Source organism: Chrysemys picta, chromosome 1 (genome assembly GCF_011386835.1).
Source record: "Chrysemys picta bellii isolate R12L10 chromosome 1, ASM1138683v2, whole genome shotgun sequence".
NCBI classification, from domain to species: Eukaryota; Metazoa; Chordata; order Testudines; family Emydidae; genus Chrysemys; species Chrysemys picta.
Genome location: NC_088791.1, coordinates 358,135,599 through 358,157,587, shown reverse-complemented (window position 1 = coordinate 358,157,587; position 21,989 = coordinate 358,135,599). Strand labels below are relative to the sequence as shown.

At 64.5% G+C, this 21,989-nt stretch overlaps 2 protein-coding genes across 2 annotated transcripts in view; one reads left to right on the top strand and one right to left on the bottom strand.

Moving 5' to 3' along the window:
- APBB1 (amyloid beta precursor protein binding family B member 1) overlaps positions 1-13,636 on the top strand; it is a 39,957-nt gene extending 26,321 nt beyond the window's left edge. Inside the window, 8 exon segments of the mRNA XM_065581928.1 lie at positions 223-350; positions 8,498-8,612; positions 10,114-10,198; positions 10,569-10,652; positions 10,801-10,916; positions 12,599-12,775; positions 13,277-13,414; positions 13,416-13,636. Of these exon segments, the coding sequence (XP_065438000.1) occupies positions 223-350; positions 8,498-8,612; positions 10,114-10,198; positions 10,569-10,652; positions 10,801-10,916; positions 12,599-12,775; positions 13,277-13,414; positions 13,416-13,445 (873 nt within the window). The 3' untranslated portion in view covers positions 13,446-13,636.
- Positions 13,637-14,770: 1,134 nt separating this feature from the next.
- Positions 14,771-20,306, bottom strand: SMPD1 (sphingomyelin phosphodiesterase 1). The gene is given in 9 exon segments (XM_065581926.1): positions 14,771-15,115; positions 15,117-15,149; positions 15,151-15,251; positions 15,341-15,374; positions 15,376-15,487; positions 16,160-16,236; positions 16,892-17,063; positions 17,963-18,732; positions 20,033-20,306. Coding segments are annotated over 9 exon segments (1,788 nt in total). The 5' UTR covers positions 20,246-20,306; the 3' UTR covers positions 14,771-14,839.
- Positions 20,307-21,989: the final 1,683 nt, after the last annotated feature.

Genomic DNA, 21,989 nt, shown 5'->3' with positions numbered 1-21,989 from the left:
GTGAGCGGGGCAGCCGGGGGTGGGGTGGGGGTGGGGCTGGGCCGGTCCCTGGGGCTGCGGGCTGGGCTGTGAGCTGCAGGGAACGGGGTCCCCACAGAACTAATCCCCAGCCAGCCCCCCCTCACAATCCCCCACTGCTGCCCTGCCCCAGGCCTGACCTCTCACACCACGCTCTGAGCCCCTCCCCCACCCTGCCCCCCGCTGACCCCGCTCTCCCCCCAGGGCCGGGCCATGCTGCTGCTCCTGGACCGCGAGACGCTGCGGCTGGTGGAGCCGATCGAGCGGACGCTGCTGCACGCCCAGCCCGTGGCCAGCATCCGTGTGTGGGGTGTCGGCCGGGACGACGGCAGGTAGGGGGCTCTGGGGAGCTGGATGAGCCCCACAGGGCGCAGTGCAGGGACCACCACAAGGGAGTGCTGGGGGGCCCTGGGGCTGCAGGCAGGGCAGGGTCCAGCTTGGGGGCCCCCTTGCCCGGCCGCCCTAACGCTCCGGGACACGGAGTTGTACGGTACCATCCCCCGTGTGCCCTGGCCCCTGTCACCCCTCGTGTGCAACAACGCTGCCTTTGGTGGGACACTTCTGAGAGTGCCAATGCAGGACCAATCGCTCAGAGCAGGGCACTCACAACCCCAGGCTGGGGTTCCTTTGCACACCCAGGCACCAAACCAGCCAGACTAAGAGGACTTCGGTCTCACCCCACTGGCGAACCACACGTCACACAAGCAATTCCCTCAGACACTCCAGTATTACCACCAGCGCCACTCGTTATGGGGACAAATGGTTATGAAAACCAATACCCCAGTAAAAGTAAAGGGTCCTCCCGATCCCAAAGGACCAAGCCCCAGACCCAGGTCAATATACAAGTCAGATCTTACCCACAAATCACGCTGTTGCCAATCCCTTAGAATCTAAAATCTAAAGGTTTATTCATAAAAGGAAAAAGATCGAGATGAGAGTTAGAATTGGTTAAATGGAATCAATGACATACAGGAATGGCAAAGTTCTTGGTTCAGGCTTGCAGCAGCGATGGAATAAACTGCAGGTTCAAATCAAGTCTCTGGAACATCCCCAGCTGGGATGGGTCCTCAGTCCTTTGTTCAGAGCTTCAGTTTGTAGCAAAGTCCCTCCAGAGGTCAGAAGCAGGATTGAAGAGAAGATGGAGATGAGGCAGCTGCCTTTTTATAGTCTCTGCCCATGGAAGGACCCTTTGTTCTTACTGCAGAAAATCACAGCAGCAAGATGGAGTCTGGCGTCACATGGGCAAGTCACATGTCCAGGCATGACTCAGTTCTTTACAGGCCGACGCCATTGTTCACATGTTAGTTTGAAGGTTCCCAGGAAAGCTCAGATGTGGATTGGAGTCTCCCAAAGTCCATTGTCAGTTCAGTGTTTCTTGACTGGGCACTTACTGAGAATAGCCCCTTCTCAAGAAGGCTATGCATCCGAAGAAGTGGGCTGTAGCCCACGAAAGCTTATGCTCTAATAAATTTGTTAGTCTCTAAGGTGCCACAAGTACTCCTTCTCCAGAAGCTGACCAAATGCTTCCTTGAGGCTACTTAGAATCAAACACATTGAGATACAAGTACAGAGCCAATATTCATAACTTCAACTACAAACATGATACACGCTCACAGCATAATCATAACCTTTCCATAGACACCTTACACAACAACATTTGTACAATATTTGCTGCAAATATACAACAGTGGTTGCAACAATAATCTGTATGGTCCCAGTTCATGTCAGTAACGTCACACCCCCAACGCAAAATTGATGCAGGAAGGGATGACACAAACATCACTGACTGCATCCCAAGAGCTCCCCATCCTGGGTTCTGTCTCACTACAGCTAGTGTTGGGTTAGAAGCCGTACCAGTGTATAACAGAAATTGTTTGTCAAAGTCATGTTCAATAACATGATTGAACCTCTTTCCAAACTCAAGGTAAAACTTAATTAGAACAATAGTGGATTGGATCTGCTCTTATGTCTCATGTGATCTTGCCAAGAGCTAAAGAAAACAGCTACTTTATCCACACAAGCTCTGGCAAATGTTTGGAACCCAATTAACATTAAGTTAACGTAGATATTAGTGTTGTTCATAGTACAGGAATCTTGGCATTTAGCCATGAAAGCAATATGGTAGTGTGCCTCAGTTTCCCTTTTCATACAGCACATTAGGTCTGGAATGTCTTTTCCCCTGTGAAAAGGTCCAATACTATTTACAGGCACTAACTGTGAAACATCAGTATAACAAGGCCCTTTAACATAACGTGTGTTCTCATGTATTCCCTTTAACATGTTCAAGGGATTCTCCAAAAGATCAGGCACATTGTACATTTTTACAGTTTGTGGCAATAGCAACACATTTGTTACAAAAATCACCATTAGCAATAACAACAAATTCATTGCAAGTGTCCATTTACAATCATGGTTGTCATGCCACACCTTTGGCTCAATACCATTGGGGTTTGGGCCTTTTAGGGTCACCCTGTGCTTCCCTTTGCAAAATTACGTTCTCTCTTCCCTCCTTGTCCTGAAGGATCAAACCCTGATTTCTCTGGCTGATGGGGTGGGTTCTCTGTGCTAACAGCTATTAGCAAGTCTTTCTTTCCCCAGTCAGTCAGGTAATTTGCATCAACACAAACACTAGCTTTTAAATTCTCAGCTGCTACCAATTCCAAGGCTGGACTCTGTCTTACAGAGATACCACACAAATCCAGAGAGTCTTGGCTACACTGGCTCTGTACAACGCTGCAACTTGCTGCGCTCAGGGGTGTGAAAACGCCCCCCCCCCGAGCGCAGCGCTGTACAGCGCCAGTGTAATCAGCGTCTGCAGCGCTGCAAGCTACTCCCCTCAGAGCGGTGGAGCTCTCACAGCGCTGCGAGAGAACGCTGGCGGCGCGACTACACTCACACTACACCGAATTGCCAAGTGTAGCCAAGGCCTTAGAGGGAGAGTTTGCTTGCTCTCCCCTGCATCCTCAAGCATTCAGCCATAAAACTGCTCTGCTCTGACACACCAGTAACCAAATCTGTCCTCAGACCCTGAAGCACAGACTGCTCACTTAAAGAATTAGCATGGAGACAGTCCTGTCCCAACACCATTGTCTTCCCAACAAGCTGGTCAAGCACAGCCACTTGGTTATAGGGCTGTTTAAATTCCTTAACAGCTTTTACTCCATCTGAGACCTTCTCAAAGCTACCCACACTGGATCTTTCAAAAGGAAAGTCAGTGGATCCATTCACAACAGAACATTTCTGGCTGTTAGGAACTGAAACTTCCCTGATTAAATCACTTTTACACCCTTTAGTTGCAGTAAACGGCTTGCACGGATTACCATGAGGATTCTAAGCAACAAATCACCCCTCACAGAAATTCTGCCCTTACCCTCTTCACCCAGGGCTTGCTCTAAAGGAACACTTTCCTGAGCAACAACAGACTTTTTCTGGGTCTTACTTACATCCAGGATCACCTTTGGCCCATCAGGCAGATTTCTACACAATCTCCTTTCAGGCAAACGCATAGACTCACTAGATGAAAGGTCAGAAGCATTCTCCTTTCCTTTGCCACACACAAGTTCCAGAAATTTTTTCCTTCTTGCTACAAGTTGTGAAACTGTCAATAGGTAACACAATTAAATCACCTTTCTGCTCTCCCTGTGCCCTGGCTAGGGTATCACCCAGATCAGACAGAGTTGCTACACCCTTTTCCAACCACACATTAGCAACAGACAAAATACAAGCACCAGAATTGTCTCATCTCTGGGATTTTGCTAAGACACTAACTGGATGCAACCTAGTTACAGTGCCATTCTCCCCAGCAGATGCAAACTTAGGACCATTTCCTTCCTGGGCTTTAGTTGAATCCAGAACCAACTCTGAGACAACTGAATTACTCTCAACCATCACAGGCCGAAAGGCACCTTCTGTCTGCTCCACAGACAAAGAACTGGAGACACATTCTCCTTTACCAGAAACACAGCTTGGGATTTCATTTCCCTTGTCCCAGCACACAGGGCTGTTCACAGACAACTGCTTGGAGACCGAGGTAGCTTCCTCCATAGGCAAGTCAATACCCCTGACAGATACAGGCACATTTCCTTCACTGTCACAATTCTCCACACAGGTAACAGATAAGGTATAGGGACACCCATCTTCCCCTCTCCTGGCCTTCCCAAACTGCTGACTAGATAAAGCCATCAGCTCACAAGGCTGCCTCGGCTTATCCAACCTTTCCTTACCAGGCCCATTGCCACTCCCAACAAATACACTGCTGCTCTTCTCACGACACTGAGCTACTGCCAGCAAATCACAGTTACCCTTTTCAGGTTCAATTTTACGAACTGTACTAGCCAACAATCCATCACCCATCAAACATCTCCCCTTTCCTTCCTCAGCTAGGGCTTCAACCTGACCATCCACTTTAATCTGCTCCCGAGAAACATTGTCCTGACCAATGAGACCTTTCTGCTCTTGATCTAACTCCAGATTCACTTCTGAGACGTTAGACCGACATTCAGACACTTCATTCACAGACCAACCCTCCCCAGGCAAATCATTGCCCATAACAGACACAGGTTCAAGATCATTCCTGTCCTGTGACTGGCTCTGGCTACCTGGACTGAACAAAGCTTTAACGTCTTCCCCAATCAAAAGTTCTTTAGGCAATAACTTCCTTGTGTAACCTTTCTGCCCATCTGAGTTGGCAGCAACAAGGGCCGGGTTCAGTATCTAGGGGTTCCATTTCCATAACGCAATGCAAAACCGGCTCGAGCCCCCACCCAGTCACCTGGGACAATTTCATACCCCTCCCCCCCCCCCGGGCGCCTCTAGGAGGCAATACTTCCCCTCTCGCAAGCATGGAGTCTGAGTGTAGCAGAAAATGTTTAATAACATGAGGTAAACGACATCAGCATTAAATTGGGAAACCACCAAACAGGATTCATAACACAAACCATGAGCAAAAGACCCACCCCCAAAGTCCCAAAAGTCCAACACCCCAAAAGTCTCTTGAGTCCAGCAACCCAAGAATCACCCAAAAGTCTCTGTCTCTGATCAGTGCAGCCCCAGAGTTCAAAAGTTTATCTACAGAGTCTTACCCCCCCACCCCAGCCTGGGTGGAAATGGGGGGGAGAAGAAAGGGGCACACAGGGTATTAAGGGGCACCTTACATGGTCCGAGGCCAACTGCCTCACCTCTCCATGGGGTTCTGCTGCAGCCTTCAACACTAGCCCCTCCACTCCTCATCCCGTGGGCCACACTAACCATCCTCCAAACTGCTCCATTCTCCCAGCCACTTAGCAACAAATCTTCAGGCTCCCCAACTAGTTAACACAGCACTCAGTGATTTCAGCTTGTAGTAGGGGAGCCCCAGTGCACCATTGGCCCAAAGTGAATTCAGCTCAACAGCCTGTAACTAAAAACTAGACTCCTAATAGAATCAAAATTAGCTCTGACATTCAACAGTGGAGGAAAAAAGGAGCAATTGGTGCTCCAGGCCTCCCACCCAATAAGCCCATACAACTATCTATACCCAACCTCTCTCAATTCACTGGGTTTTGTAACCCATGTCCTTTGTCTAGTGAGTGCTACTTAGTTGATGGTGAGACCCTCTGTCATAAAACAGTTCCACTGGCCTTGATTCACAGAATCAGGGTAACAACACTTTATTCTTCCTGCCCCAATAACAGAGAAACTGGGGATCCCACAGCAGCCAAAGTGACCATTTTGGGCTGCCATGGGCTCATGCCAGGCGGGTGGGTGTGTCTATGCAAACAAGATCAGCCTCTGGAGTTCTTTTCCACACTCGCCACAATTCACCACCAGATGTCAGGGTAGAGCTTATCCCGACTCTGCTTACGCTTACCCCAGCTATAACTTCATGCGGAGCCCCATTCCATTCAAGGTGGATTCTGGCTAAAGGCACACGGACAGTAAACTCACAGAGGACTACAACATTCACACTCTGATTTGGTAAATAATCTTCCTCTTTGACAAGATCTGCTTTAACAAGAGCGATGTTAGAAGCCATCATTTGCCCTAAACAGCTTTTACCATTGACTTTTACACTCTCTGTGAATTTTCCATTACCACTCCCATACATAGCACTGGAACAAGTTATGGGGTCACCCTCTACTGAACTCACAGTAACATAAAAGGTGGCAGTGTTGGGGTACATTTGGTTACACCCAGACAACTGCTCAGAGTTACACAACATACCAACATTGTTACAAACTGGGCAGATTCTGTGCCTATCTTTGCTGTTGAGAGGCTCTGGCTTTCCAGGATGATACAGTTCCTCCAGTTCCTCTATTCTCTTGAGTTGGAGCTGAAGTCTTTCCACTTCTGCCTCAGCGTCTAGTTCCTGCCATAGAATTTCTGCCAGTCTCTGTTCATGCTCAAGTTGCAGTTTACTTGCTGTGCCGCACGCCCTACCCTCCCTCGCTCAGCGCATGCCACCCTCCCTGTCACGGGGTCCCCGGGCGATGCTCTGGAACTGCTCCCTACGAAGCCAGGCAGGACTCTGGGGGAGCCTCCTCTCTGGGAGCAGACTGTCGCCAGGGCAAGAAGCTTCCACAGCTTTGACCTCCCTGGGTCTGACCCCGGAGCATTCAGCCTCCCCTGCCCCTCCGTGCGCTTCCCACAGCGAGTCCTCACAGGTGGGGTCCTGGGGGAGCCAGAGGACCCTGCACCCCAGCTCCACAGTCAGACATGACTCTCGGCCAGCCGGGAAAACAGAAGGTTTATTCGTTGACGGGAACGTAGCGTAGGGCAGAGCTTGTAGGTACAGAAATCAGTGACTTTCAGCCAAGTCCAGCTTGTGCGGAGGGGAGCCCAGAGCCAGGGCTCTGCCTCCCCCTGCGCCCCAAGCCAGCCGAGACTGACTCGCTTCCAGCTGCCTGGCTGCCCTGCCCGTTGCTCCTCCGGCCTTTGTCTCGCTTCCGGGCCAAGAGTCACCTGGTCGCATCCGCCTCCGGGGTCTCAGGTTATGAAGGGGTGGCCATAGCATCCGTGCAGGCCACTGGAGCGACCCCCACAAAAGTCACACCTGCTTATTCCCACCACCTAGACATTGGTGCAGCACACAGGGAAACTGAGGCACACACAGCATTCATGCAAAACAGTAAGACTCCCATAGGCTCATATACATCATAACAGAGAAAATCCCCAGTTTGTCACACTAGGTCACTCCAGTCCTCGGCTCTGGGAGCCAGCCTGACCCTGCTCTGCTGTGAGAACCCCCACTCCTGGGCTGTTCACGCACAGCCTCTGGCGTGTAAGCTACTGCCTGAATTGTGCAACCGAACGACACTAGCCAGTATCTCCGGTCCCAGACACAGCCCTAGTAACCTCCATCTTGTAGTGTCCAATTATGCCCCCTGGACACTACAAGCTTATAGGAGTTTGTCAATTTAACAAAGAAATTGATATGTACCAGGCTTGTTCTCCCAAGGGGAGTCTCTGAGATGCTTCAAACCAAACGCACTGCTTCAGGTAGAACAAACAAACACATTTATTAACTACAAAGACAGATTTTAAGTGATTATAAGTCAAAGCGCAACAAGTCAGATTTGGTCAAATGAAATAAAAGCAAAACACATTCTAAACTGATCTTAACACTTTCAGTGCCTTCACAAACGTCGATGCTTCTCACCACAGGCTGGCTGGTTGCCCTTCATCCAGGCTCTCCCCTTTGATCAGCGCTTCAGTCACTTGGTGTTGGTAGATGGAGGTGGTAAGGGAAGGACAACAGAACTGACCAAGAGAAGGGGGTGACTCCCTGGAGAGTCCAATAGACCCTTTGTTGCTGCCTAGGCCACTGTCCTTTGTTCCTGTGAGGCTGGGCTGGGTTTGTCCCATACATGCCCTGATGAGGTGTGAACTGCCCCTCTGCTCTTGGAGAGTTTTGCCTGGCTTGTTTTAAGCCACGAGGACACATTTTCAACCTCATAACTATAGACATGAAATTATAACCTATAACATCACTATAACAACAATGCTCAGTACATCATGAGCCTTCCACAGACACCCGACATGACAAACTTTGCATTGGACACCACACAGTCATTTTACAAGGATGAACATGGGAGTGCAGAGGGTTCCCCCGAGGTACAGAGCATCACACTCACATACAACATAACAAGGGAAAATCCCCACTATGTCAACCCCACTGCCAGGGGACGCTGGGCTCTGCACCCCACTGACATCCCCATGGGGGGCCCCCTTTGGTCAGGGAAAACTGGCTCCAGACTCATTGCACATCTCAGCCAACACCTCTGTCTCATCTGGCCCCTGGGTGGATGGGATCTGGCCGGCGTGGAGCCCAGGGCTGGGGGGTCCCTGGATCCCCCCCCCGCCTCCCTGGATGGGTTGGTAGGAAGATGCTGCAGGGCTCAGTTTGGCAGGCAGGGTCAGAGATCATGACCTCCAGAACGTGACCCCCTGCTCAGACTGAGGGCTCAGCAGGGGGCTCTGACCCTTGGGGTCTCACCCACAGGGACTTTGCCTACGTTGCCCGGGACCCGCTGACGCAGATGCTGAAATGCCACGTGTTCCGGTGCGAGACGCCAGCCAAGGGCATCGCCACCAGCCTGCAGGCCGTCTGCTCCCAGGTGAGATCCCCCCGGGCCCCCCCGAACCTCCCCTGAACCTCCCCCCATCGCCACCAGCCTGCAGGCCGTCTTCTCCCAGGTGAGAACCCCCCCCGGACCTCCCCGAACCTCCCCTTAACCTCCCCCCCATCGCCACCAGCCTGCAGGCCATTTGCTCCCAGGTGAGACCCCCCCGGGCCCTCCCGAACCTCCCCACCATTGCCACCAGCCTGCAGGCCATCTGTTTCCAGGTGAGACCCCCCCGAACCTCCCCCCCATTGCCACCAGCCTGCAGGCCGTCTGCTCCCAGGTGAGACCTCCCCGTGCTCCGCCGAACCTCCCCTGAACTTCCCCCCCATCGCTACCAGCCTGCAGGCCGTCTACTCCCAGGTGAGACCCCCCGAACCTCCCCCCATCGCCACCAGCCTGCAGGCCGTCTGCTCCCAAGTGAGACCCCCCCGGGCTCCCCTGAACCTCCCGTGAACCTCCACCCCATCACCACCAGCCTGCAGGCCGTCTGCTCCCAGGTGAGACCCCCCCGACCTCCCCGGGCCCCCTGAAACCCCCCGGAACCTGCCCCCCATTGCCACCAGCCTGCAGGCAGTCTGCTCCCAGGTGAGACCCCCCCGACCTCTCCGGGCCCCCTGAAACCCCCCGGAACCTGCCCCCCATTGCCACCAGCCTGCAGGCCGTCTGCTCCCAGGTGATACCCCCCCCGGGCCCCCCCGAACCTCCCCTGAACCTCCCCCCCATCGCCCAGCCGGGGCGGAGGGGCCAGGCGCGGTGTAGTGCTAGGGGGGGTGTGGACATGGTGCTTGGAGGGCCGGACACGGTGCCGGGGGGAGGTCGCGGTGCCAGGGGGGCTGGACACAGTGCCGGGGGGGTTGCGGTGTTGGGGGGGGGGGCGGACACGGTGCCGGGGGGGTCGCGGTGTTGGGGGGGGCCGGACATGGTGCCGGAGGGGTCGCGCTGCCGGGGGGGGCCGGACACGTTGCCAGGGGGGTCACGGTGCTGGGGAGGGGCCGGACACAGTGCCAGGGGGGTCGCGGTGTTGGGGGGGGCGGACACGGTGCCAGGGGGGTCACGGTGCTGGGGGGGGGTGGACACAGTGCCAGGGGGGTCGCGGTGTTGGGGGGGGCGGACACGGTGCCAGGGGGGTCGTGCTGCCGGGGGGGCTGGACACGGTGCCGGGGGGTCACGGTGCTGGGGGGGGCGGACACGGTGCCGGGGGGGTCGCGGTGTTGGGGGGGCGGACACGGTGCCAGGGGGGTCACGGTGCTGGGGGGGGGCCGGACACAGTGCCAGGGGGGTCGCGGTGTTTGGGGGGGGCGGACACGGTGCCAGGGGGGTCGTGCTGCCGCGGGGGCTGGACACGGTGCCGGGGGGGGTCACGGTGCTGGGGGGGGGCCGGACACGGTGCCAGGGGGGTCGCGGTGCTGGGGGGGGGCGGACACGGTGCCCGGGGGGGGGGTCGGAGGCGGGCCCCTACAGCCGGCCATGCTGTGACCCCCGGCTCCCCTAGATGCTGGTGCAGCGGCAGAACACCCGGGCCCTGGTGACCGGCCTGGCGCTGGAGCCCGCCAAGATGGTGGAAATTCCCTTCCAAGGTAGCGGGGGGCACTGGGGGCCTCACGGCTGGGTGGGGACACAGGTGCTGGGCCAGGCGGGGTCATGGGGAACTGGGGGGTCATAGGGTGGGGTTCGGGGCAGGGTCATGGGGCACAGGGGGGAGGGGTTAAAGGGGGGGCATCTCTCTCTGGAGTGAAGGCAAAAAACCTGCCCGTTGGGCTGTGGGGGGGGACACTGGACAGGCGGACAAGAACTGCGCTGGACAGGGTGGGGCCAGGCTGGGCGAGGGGGCAGGGCAGTAGGGGGCAGGGTGGGGCCAGGCTGGGTAGGGGGCTGGGGTGCTAGGGGGGCTGGGGGGGGGGCCATGCGGCTTTGCCAGCCCAGACTGACCCCCGTCTCTCTTTGCAGTGGAGTTCCCGGCCCCCAAGACGGAGCTGGTGCAGAAGTTCCAGGTGTCCTACCTGGGCAGCGCGCCTGTTGCCCGGCCTGTGGGTACGGCCCGCGGGAGACTGGGGGGCTCCTATCCACAAGGGTTAATGGCTGGGGGCTGGCCCGGGTGGGGGAGTGGGGCAGGGGTCACCCCATGGCTCCTGGGAGTCAGGGCAGGGCCTGACGGCCGCTGTGCTTGGCCTGTTCCCAGGCATGGACGTGATCAACGCGGCCCTGGACTCGGCGCTGGCAGCCCCCAGCCGGGACCACTGGACCCCAAGCCACGTCCACGTGGCCCCTGCCACGCTCAGCGTGACCCACGCGCAGGTGAGACCTCCCACCCCTCCCCCGCTCAGCATCATCCACATGCTGGTGAGACCCCTTGGAACCGCTGTGCCCCCAAACCGTTCAGCTGGGTTGCCCCCTCCCCCAGCTCTGCTGGTGACCCACAGCGAGCCCCTCTGGGCCCTGTTATCGCCCAACACAACAGCAGGTGGCGCCACACATCCACCTGAGTGCTTTACCGGAGCCACATCGACCAACAACAGAGGCCCCAGCCAGTGTCCCAGCCCCCCAGCCTTGCCCCCTACGGGGTGTGAGCCATGAGTCCCAGGGGACTGTACGGTGCAAGCTCTTTACCCAGTGTAGAACAGAGCTTGGTAACACCGAGATCAGGGACCTTCGGCAAAGTCCATCGGGGGCGGGGGGGGGGGGGGGGGCAGGGCCCTGGGCCCTCCACCTGAGTCCCCAACCAGGGGACTGACTCACTTCCAGCTGCCCGGCCTCCATCACGCCCGTTGCCCTCCTCGTCCTTTGTCCCTTTCCGGGTCCAGCCGGTCTCCTGGGCTGCACCAACCCGCCCCCTGCTCCTTGCAGAGGGGGGGCCCAGCCAGCAGCTGCCAGGCTACGAGTGTCGGCCGTTCTCTGCAGCCCGTCAGCAGTCCCACCTGCCCTCTAGGGTCTCTGCGACAATCACACCCCCTGGTCCCACCGCCTCAGTACTTGACTAACACGTGGGGAAACTGAGGCACATACTGTTCCCACCAGAGTCCATCTCCTCAGGCCCCCCACCGCGGGGTGGGCACCATGGCACATGCAGCCCTTATCTCCCCTTGCAAATGCCAGACCCATTTGCTCCCTCGGGCCTGAAGTCTCGCTCAGCCACTCCTACCCCCCACAACCTGGGGTCAGGGCCCCCTTGTTTGGGGCAGGGTCCGTCTCCTGGTGCAGATGCCCCAGCTCCAGGCTCACAGGCACAGGCCTCCCGGCTCACCCCCTGGTGCTGTGCCACTGCTGGCCCCAGGAGCCGTGCCGTGGGGGGTTTCCCACCCCCTGCTCCCCTCCCAGGAGCCAGGCCATGGGGGAAGGGTTCCCCCGGACACGTGCCGGGGGGGGGGGCCTCTGGGAGCCGTGGGCGGGGGGCAGGTTCCAGGACATGCGCCGTGCGGTTGGGAGGGGTTTCCAGGAGCCGGGGGGGTTTCCAGGAGCCGTGCCGTTGGGGGGGGGTTTATGAGACAGATGCCATGGGGGGGGGTTTCCTGGGAGCTGTGGGGGGGGGGGGCAGGTTCCGGGACATGTGCCGTGCGGGTGGGAGGGGTTTCCAGGAGCCGGGGGGGTTTCCAGGAGCCGTGCCGTGGGGTGGGGTGGTTTATGAGTCAGATGCCATGGGGGGGGGGGTTTCCCGGGAGCCGTGCCGTTGGGGGGGGGTTATGAGACAGATGCCATGGGGGGGGGGTTTCCTGGGAGCCGTGTGGGGGGGGCAGGTTCCAGGACATGTGCCGTGCAGGTGGGAGGGGTTTCCAGGAGCCGGGGGGGGTTTCCAGGAGCCATGCCGTGGGGGGGGGGTTATGAGACAGATGCCACGGGGGGGGGTTTCCTGGGAGCCGTGTGTGTGGGGGGGTCCCAGGAGTCCTGGGGGGAGGCGGTTTCCGGGAGCCCTGCCGTGGGGGGGGGGGGGTGTTCCTGGAGCCGTGGGGGGTTCCGGCTCCTGATCCCCGCTCTCCCCCCAGACGGAGGCTGTGCTGTGCGAGTGCCGGGTGCGGTTTCTCTCCTTCATGGGCGTGGGCCGGGACGTTCGCTCCTTCGCCTTCATCACGGCCAGCGCCCCGGGCGCCTTCCGCTGCCACATGCTCTGGTGCCAGCCCAACGCCGCTGGGCTCAGCGAGGCCCTGCAGGCCGCCTGCATGGTGAGCCCCCCGACCCCCTGCCCACCATTGTCCCATCCCTGCCCCCCAGGGCCCTGTCCCTGCCCCCCGGGCGCCTTCCACTGCCACATGCTCTGGTGCCAGCCCAACGCTGCCGGGCTCAGCGAGGCCCTGCAGGCCGCCTGCATGGTGAGCCCCCGAACCCCTGGGGTCCGGCCCTCCTGTCCCTGCCCCCTGGGGCCCTGCCCCCCCTCCCTCTGCCCCCAATTAACCCATCCCTGCCCCCCACCCACGAGGTCCTGCTCCCCATCACCCTGGCCCTGCCCCCGACTCATGGGGCACTGTACCTGGGCCCTGCCCTCCCCCCCCCCCAGGACCGTGCACGTGGGGTCTGCCCCATCCCTGCCCTTCTCACCCTGGGACCCACGGGCTGCAGGGGTCATGCCCCCCTCCCTCTGGGTGGCAGGGGGAGGGCTGTGGGTGGGGTGTTTCTGGGGGGGCTGCTCCCCACTCTCCCCCGCTGGTAACCCCGTCTCCCCACAGCTGCGGTATCAGAAGTGCCTCGACGCCCGGCCCCAGGCCCCCAGCTCCTGCCTGCCGGCGCCGCCCGCAGACTCCATGGCCCAGCGCGTGGGCTCCACCGTCCGCAGGGGTGTCCGCACCCTGCTAGGCAGCCTGAAACCCCCAACGCCTCGGGGCGCAGACGCCGTGAGACCCCCCCTGCACGCGGTGCCCCGGCCTCTGCCCACGGCGCCTGGGCTGGGCCCTGGTGGGGACCCTGGCTCAGCCCCTCCCCCGGCCTGGGACCCGCTGGTTAGTGCTGGGGGCCAGGGGCGTGGCCCGGGGAGCCGCTGTCACGAGGTGGGTGTTGTACAAACTCGTTAATAAACCGTCCTGCCCGCCCGCCCCAGCTCGCTCTGTGCGCCGCCCGGGGGGGGGGGGGGTGTGCAGCAACTCCTGGGCTGAATCTGGCCAGACATGGCCCCCACTGCCCGCCCCCATCACTGGCTGGGCAGGGGAGGGGCCCGATCCTGCAGAGGGGCCCAGGGGACGGGGCGCCCTGGGGCCAGGCTGTGCCCAGCTGGACGGACGCCGTGGCCGAGAACGCCAGGAAGTCTGGGCAGCAGCAGCCCCGGCTCTGCCCCCCCAGCACCAACACCACGTCCGTCTTCGTCTCCTTTTATTGAGGGGCCGGAGCCACCAGCCCCACCCTGCCCAGGCCGCGAAGCCTCTGCAGCCCCCCTGTCCTGAGTCCCGGCTCGGCACAGCCCCTCCCCGAGTCCCAGCCCAGCCCCAGCCCCAGCCAGCTCACCCCCCCCCCCAGCCTGGCTTAGCCCCCGCCCGCCCGAGTCCCGGCTCGGCACAGCCCCACCCCGAGTCCCAGCCCAGCCCCAGCCCCGCCCAGCTCACCCCCCCCCCCAAGCCTGGCTTAGCCCCCGCCCGCCCGAGTCCCGGCTCGGCACAGCCCCACCCCGAGTCCCAGCCCAGCCCCAGCCAGCTCACCCCCCCCCCCAGCCTGGCTTAGCCCCCGCCCCGCCCGAGTCCCGCTCGACACAGCACCTCGCCGAGTCCCAGCCCAGTCCCCCGTCCCCGTCCCAGCCCCTGCCCAGCCCCCCTCCCCGAGTCCCAGCCCAGCCCCCCTCCCCGAGTCCAGCCCAACCCCCCGCACCCCCAGGTCACCCCCCCCATCCTGGCTCAGCCCCCAACCACCCGAGTCCCGGCTCGACACAACACCTCGCCGAGTCCCAGCCCAGCTCACCACCCCCCAGCACCAACAACACATCCTTCTTCGTCTCCTTTTATTGAGGGGCTGGAGGCACCAGCCCCACCCCATCCAGGCGGCGAAGCCTCTGCAGCCCCCGCCTGCCCGAGTCCTGGCTCGGCACAGCCCCTCCCCGAATCCCAGCCCAGCCCCAGCCCCGCCCAGCTCACCACCCCCCCCAGCCTGGCTTAGCCCCCACCCGGCCAAGTCCCAGCCCCTGCCCAGCCCCATTCCCTGAGTCCCGGCCCAGCCCCCCCACAGCCCAGCTCAGCCCCCGCCTGCCCGAGTCCCGGCTCAGCCCCCCCCCACAGCCTGGCTCAGCCCCCGCCTGCCCGAGTCCCGGCTCAGCACAGCCGCCGCTGGCGCCATAGGGCCTGGATGTGGGCGAAGGGCAGTCGGGGGCGCAGAGCACGGCAGAGGCTGGGGTCGGCGGAGCGGCCGGAGCGCAGGGCGCAGAGCAGAGCCGCCTTGCAGGCCTCGCGGCAGGGCTCCCGGGGCGGGTGGCCCTTGTGGAAGAGGAACCAGAAGTGCTGGAAGAGCCGCTCGTCAGCCTGGAAGCGCCGCAGGAGCCCGTCCCAGTCGGCCGGGAAGACGCTGGGCAGCCCGTACGCCTGGCGGGCCCCGGTACAGGCGCTGCCAGCGCGGCTCGGCCCCCCAGCGCGTTGGCCTCCGTCAGGTTCAGGATGAAGGTCTCGTGATCCAGGACCATGTGGGAGCTGCCGGGGTAGTCGCCGTCCAGCTGGTAGACGCGATAGCCTGGGGGGGGGGGGGAGGGCAGAGCGTCACCCCCTGCGGCACAGCGGGGGCCTGGCTGGGGCCGGCCGCAACGCCGGGGCTGGACTCACCGGGGTTGAGGTTGATGTAGGTGGTGACGCTGGGGGGCCACGAAAGCCACGGAGACGGGGCGCGAGAGCGTCTCCTCGTCGTAGAACATCTCGAACTCGTCCACGTGCGTGTGCCCGAAGAACTGCGCAGCAATGGTGCCCTCGAACCTGCCATGGGCGGAGACGGGCGTCAGGGGGCCGGGCGGCTCACCGCGGGGCCCCGCAGCTGGCACGGGCAGGAACTGGCGCCGCCGTGCCCGTGGGGGGCTGAGCCCAGCCCTGCTGTGTCCAGCGGCTCCAGGAGCTCTGTGCACCCCAACCCTGGGCCGCCAGCACCTCCCAGCGCCTAGGCCCGAGCCCAGCACCCTTGGCTGGCACTGGAGCTGCGGGCACCCACCCCTGCCCTCGGAGCCACAGTCCCTGTGGGGGCGGCCAGGCCCCCCGGGCGGGGGAAGGGTCTGGAGACACCCCCAGGGAGCAGAGCGAAGGCCCCGGCGGGGTTGGGGTTGGATTGGGAGGGTTACGAGCGACGTCGCCCTGGGGCACGCGGGCAGAGACGGAGCCGAGGCAGCGTGGCTGGGGGCCAGGCGACTGGTAAACCCGCTGTTGGGGGTCCCCACGGCTCCCCAGGGTCTCTCAGCTGGACGCGCTGGGCAGAGCTCGGGGGGGACCCAGGCAGCTGGGGCCAGAGGCCGCATGGCCGGCCCAGGAGACGGGACCCCAGGTCTGGCCCATGCCATGGGACACGGGGCTGGTCTGGTGGCTCTGGGAGGGGCTGGTCAGGAGGTTCTGAGCCCTGGAGGGGGCATGCATGAACCCAGGCGTCCAGGCGGGGCTCACCTGTTGACAATGCGGTAATAGTTCCAGCTCCAGCTCCTCAGGCAGTGGGCGGGGGGGATGTGCCCAATGATGTGCACCTGGGGCGGCAACAAGCGTGAGCGGGAACGGCGCAGACAGGGACCCCCCTCCACCCTCGGGAGCAGACAGGGCCCCCCACAGTGCCCCCTGGAACAGGAACCCCCCTCCACTCCCGGGAGCACAGACAGGGACCCCCCCACAGTGCCCCCTGGAACAGGAACCCCCCCTCCACCCCCGGGAGCACAGACAGGGACCCCCCCACAGCGCCCCCCTGGAACAGGGACCCCCCCCAACAGTGCCCCCCTTGGAACAGGGACCCCCCCAGAAACCCCCCAACAGTGCCCCCCTTGGAACAGGGACCCCCCCCAGAAACCCCAGGGACCCTCCAACAGTGCCCCCCTTGGAACAGGGACCCCCCCAGAAACCCCCCAGTCCCGGGAGCACAGACAGGGACCCCTCCACAGTGCCCCCCCACCCCCGGGGAACAGTGACCCCCACCCCATGGGGGGGGGAGGCGGCTGGTGCCGAACAGCAAAGGGCCCTGCCAGACCCCAGCCCCGGTTGGCCCCTCCGGGAGGGGGGGTGTGTGGGCTGAGGGAGGGGGGCCCGGCAGTGACTCTGGCAGCACTGGGGGGGGGGGGAGGGAGAGTGGCCCCCCATCGCCTGCCCCAGCCGTGGGGCAGAAAGGGGGCAGCCCCGGGCCCAGCCCCTCACCTTCTCCTGCTGCCCCTCGGCCGCCTGCAGGACGCCCACCAGCCACTGCAGCTGCCCGGCCGGGTCGGTGGCGTTGATCAGGAGCCAGAAATTGGCCTCGGAGCAGAAGTTCATGTTGAGGGAGACGAGCCGCAGGCCGGGCCGGAGCCGCAGGGTGTAGAACCCGCCGAGCCTGGGGGGGGGGAGCCATGAGACCCTGGGCGGGGGGCCTGCCCCCCAACTCCTCCTGCCCCCTTCCCTCCCTCGCCAGCCCCCCACAGCCTCCTGCCCCCTTCCCCCGCCAGCCCCCTTCCCCCGCCAGCCAGCCCCCACCTCCTCCTGCCCCCTTCCCCCGCCAGCCAGCCCCCCACAGCCTCCTCCTGCCCCCTTCCCTCACCAGCCAGTCCCCCACAGCCTCCTGCCCCCTCCCCTCCCTCGCCAGCCCCACCTCCTCCTGCCCCCCTTCCCCCGCCAGCCAGCCCCCCACAGCCTCCTCCTGCCCCCTTCCCTCGCCAGCCAGTCCCTCACAGCCTCCTGCCCCTTCCCTCGCCAGCCCCCGCCTCCTCCCCCGCCTTCGGTCGGCAGCCCCTCACAGCCTCCTCCTGCCCCCTTCCCTCGCCAGTTAGACCCCCACAGCCTCCTCCCGCCCCTTCCCTCAGCAGCCCCCCACAGCCTCCTCCTGCCCGCCTACCCCCTTCCCTCGCCAGCCCCCCCAGCCTCCGGGGCCCTGCCCACCTGGGGGCCAGCCTCCCCCAGTCCCCCACCTCTGGGAACAGCCCCTCCCCATCTCCAGGGCCCTGCCCGCCTGGGTGCCAGCCCCCCACCGCCTCCCCCAGCCCCCGGGGCCCTGCCCACCTGGGTACCAGCCTTCCCCAGTCCCCCACCTCTGGGAATAGCCCCCCCCACCTCCTCCAGCCCCCGGGGCCCTGCCTGCCTGGCCCCCTTCCCTCACCAGCCCCCCCACCCGCCTCACCAAGCCCCCCAGACCAGTGCTGTCAGCCCCCCACCTCCCCTACCCTAGCCAGGTCCCTGCCTCTCCATGCCCTCCATTGCCCCACACCCCGGCTCACCCACCCCGTGCCCCAACCCCACCTGAGGGTCTCCAGCGCCTCGGGGGGCAGCCAGCCCTCCCAAGCCTCGGCCATGGCGCCGTAGAGCCAGGCCGAGGACTGGTTGCCGTGGACGTAGGGCGGGGGGAAGCCGTTGACCGGCGAGGCCTCGTGGTTGCCCACGGCGGGGTAGACGGGCAGGGGCGCCAGGTACTTCCGCAGCAGGGTGCTGAGGGTGCGCAGGGTCCGGAGCTGGTCGGCGCGGCTCTGTTGCCAGACGTCGTGGGCGGGCAGGTCGCCCGTCCAGTAGGCCAGCTGGAAGGGGGGGCCGCGCGCCAGGTGCTGCAGCAGGTTCTCAATGGTGTGCAGTGGTAGGTCGCACTTGCTGTACTCGCCCCAGTAGCCGGCGCCCGCGTGGGAGGGGCCCTGCGCCCGCCCCCCCCGGCAGCACAGCGGGTCCTTGCAGGCCGGGTCGCTGCCCGGCGTGTAGGCCTGGTCCCAGTGCAGGTCGGTGAGGAAGAGCAGGCGGGCGGTGGGGGCGCCGGGTGGGGGGGGCGCGGGCGGCACGACCGGCGGCTTGGGCGTGCTGGGCAGCGTCACGTTCCAGTCGGAGAGGATGTCCCAGTGCCCACAGCGGGCGCCCACCAGCAGCCCGCAGATCTCGGCCGGGCGCAGCACCGAGCGCACCCAGGCCGACACCACGTCCTTCTCGAAGAGCCGGACGGCGTCCTGGCAGATCTCCCGCCGCGCCAGCCTCAGCTCCGTGCACACACTCACCGCCAGGCGCTCGATGCGCGCCTCGTTCGTCTGCATCTGCAACATGCCACGGCGTCAGGGGCAGCACCGGGGGGGGGGGGGGGGCGGGGCAGCGCCAGGCTGGGGGGCGCATGTGCCAAGCCGGGGGGGGGGTCATGCCAAGCCTCCTTTAACCCCCACTAGGCTCCCTCTGCACTTGGACTCTGCCCGCAGCCCAGGCGCTGTGACCCAGTCCCGCCCCCACACACCGACCCAGGGCTGGCTCCTCGCCGGACGTGCCCGCAGCCCTGGCATCTCTGCTCAAGGCACCCCAGACATCAGCCCTGGGGCCGTGCTGAGAGCGGGGGGCACAGGAGTGGGTGGGGCTGAGCGGGTCAGTGAGTATCAGACGATTGTGAGTATCTCTGCCCTTGACAAGGACCACAGAGGTCAGCCCAGCACCAATGGGGCCAGCCACCCGCAGGCGCGGGGGGGGCGCACCATCATGACAAGCGAGGAGGCCGAGCCAAGGGTCCTGCCCCATCCTGCAGACACCGCACTGGGGCTGGACCAGCTAGGGGGGGCAGGGGACCCCCCGAGGGGCTCGGGGGTCTGGCAGCTGCAGGATGGGGGTCGATACACTCAGGGCACGAAGGGCTCTGGGCAACTGTCCTGGCAGCTGGGCCCAGAATTTCTCTGCTGCTGGGGCAGGACCCAGGACCCGTGAGGGCCATGCTGCCCACCCTGTGCCAGGGCCGGTGTGCTGGGATACAACCCTGCTGTGGGGGACCAGGCAGGTAGACACCCTTAACTCTGCCCTGCTCTCCCACCAGCCTGCCAGCCTCAGCTCCAGGGGGGCAGCTGGGGGGGGGGGGGGGACCGCTGGGTTCAGTTCATGGCTCGGCCACAGACCCACAGGCCCTGAGGTGCCCGGCCCTGTCCCGTGCAGCAGCCCGTTCCCAGCAGACACTGGGGGGCCGGCGGGGGCCAGTGAGGCGGGCAGGGGGTCCTGATCCCAGGGCCCAAATGCAGCAGGCTGCCAAGCCTGGGGGGCGATTGTGAGTATCTCGTGCCCCAGCGGAGACGGGCACCTCACACCGCGCAGGACGCTAGCGCCAGAGCCGGGGAGAGAACCCAGGCGTCCTGGCTCCCAGCCCCAGGTCACGCGAGCCGGGGAGAGAACCCAGGCGTCCTGGCTCCCAGCCCCGGGTCACGCGAGCCGGGGAGAGAACCCAGGCGTCCTGGCTCCAGCCCCCCTGCTCTAACCCCCCCAGCCCCCCTCCCTTCCCAGAGCAAAGAGGAACCCAGGCGTCCGGCGGGGGCGGGGCGGGGAAGACGCTGCCAGGCCCGAGGCGGCGGTGAGGGGCCGGGGCGCTACCTGCACGCCCAGGTCGATGGCGGAGAAGAGGACGCGGCAGGCGGAGCAGCTCAGGTTCCTCCAGCCGAACCGCGCCCCCGCGGCCGCCAGCTGCTCCCCCAGCGGGGCCGGGCCCGGGACCGAGCCCCCCGCGCCGAGCCGGGCCGAGCCGAGCCGGGCCAGCGGCACCAGCCAGGCCAAGGCCAGCGCCAGCAGCAGCCGGGCCCCGGCCATGGCGAGTCCGGCAGGAGCCCGTAGCGCCCGCCCAGGAAGCGCCCGGCCCGGCCCCCGCCCCCAGGAGCGCCTCGCCCCCCCGCGGCACCTCCCCCCCCGCCCCCACAGCTCCCCGCCCCCCCCGCGGCACCTCCCCCCCCGCCCCCACAGCTCCCTGACCCCCCCGCGGCACCTCCCCCCCGCCCCGCCCCCACAGCTCCCCGCCCCCCCGCGGCACCTCCCGCCCCGCCCCCCCAGCTCCCCGCCCCCCCCGGCACCTCCCGCCCCGCCCCCACAGCTCCCCGCCCCCCCGCGGCACCTCCCCCCGCCCCGCCCCCACAGCTCCCCGCCCCCCCGCGGCACCTCCCCCCCGCCCCGCCCCCACAGCTCCCTGCCCCCCCGCGGCACCTCCCGCCCCGCCCCCACAGTTCCCTGACCCCCCCGCAGCACCTCCCCCCCGCCCCCACAGCACCTCCCGCCCCCACAGCTCCCCGCCCCCCCGCGGCACCTCCCGCCCCGCCCCCCCACCCCGCGGCGCCTCCCGCCCCGCCTCCACAGCTCCCCGCCCCGCCCCCACAGCTCCCTGACCCCCCCGCAGCACCTCCCGCCCCGCCCCCACAGCTCCCCCCACCCCGCGGCACCTCCCCCCCGCCCCCACAGCACCTCCCGCCCCCACAGCTCCCCGCCCCCCCGCGGCGCCTCCCGCCCCGCCCCCACAGCTCCCCCGCCCCGCCCCCACAGCTCCCTGACCCCCCCCAGCCCGCGGCACCTCCCACCACCTCCCCCCGCCCCGCCCCCACAGCTCCCTGACCCCCCCCCCGCACCTCCCACCACCTCCCCCCCGCCCCGCACCCAGCACCCTCCACCCCTGCAGGGCATTGTGGGAGCTATGGTGTCACGGGGGGCAGCGCAGGGCATTGTGGGGGCTGTGGTGTCGGGGGGGGGGCACTGCATAGTGTGACCAGACGGCAAATGTGAAAAATCGGGATGGGGGGGCGGTAATAGGAGCCTATATAAGAAAAAGACCCAAAAATCGGGACTGTCCCTATAAAATCGGGACATCTGGTCACCCTACGGTGCAGGGCATTGTGGGAGCTATGGTGTCACGGGGGGGGCACTGCAGGGCATTGTGGGAGCTATGGTGTCACGGGGGGGGGGGGGGCACTGCAGGGCATTGTGGTAGGGTTACCATACGTCCGGATTTTCCCGGACATGTCCGGCTTTTGGGGGCTCAAATCCCCGTCCGGGGGGAAATCCCCAAAAGCTGGGCATGTCCGGGAAAATCGGGAGGCTCGGCCGGGGCCTCTTTGTGCGGGGCCGGGGTCGCGGTGCCGGGGGCATGGTGCCGCGCCGGGAGCCGGGCCGGGCGCGCGGTGCCGGGCCGGGGGCCATGCCGGGCCAGGGTCGCAGTGCCGGGCCGGTCCCGCGAGGTCGGGGGCGCGGGGCCGGGCCGGGCCCGCAGGGCCGGGGAGCCGGGCCGGGCCCGCGGGGCCGGGCCCGCGGGGCCAGGGAGCCGGGTCGGGGAGCCGGGCCAGGCCCGTGGGGCCGGGGAGCCGGGCCGGGGTCGGGGAGCCGGGCCGGGCCCGCGGGGCTGGGAGCCGGGCCGGGGTCGGGGAGCCGGGCCCGGCCCGCGGGGCTGGGAGCCGGGAGCCGCGCCGGGCCGCCGGGGGTGGTCAGCCGGGGCCGGCACCCCAGGGCCCGAGCCAACCCAGGCTGGAGCCGCCGGGGGGGCCAGCCTGGGCCGCGCCTCCTCCCCCCCACACCC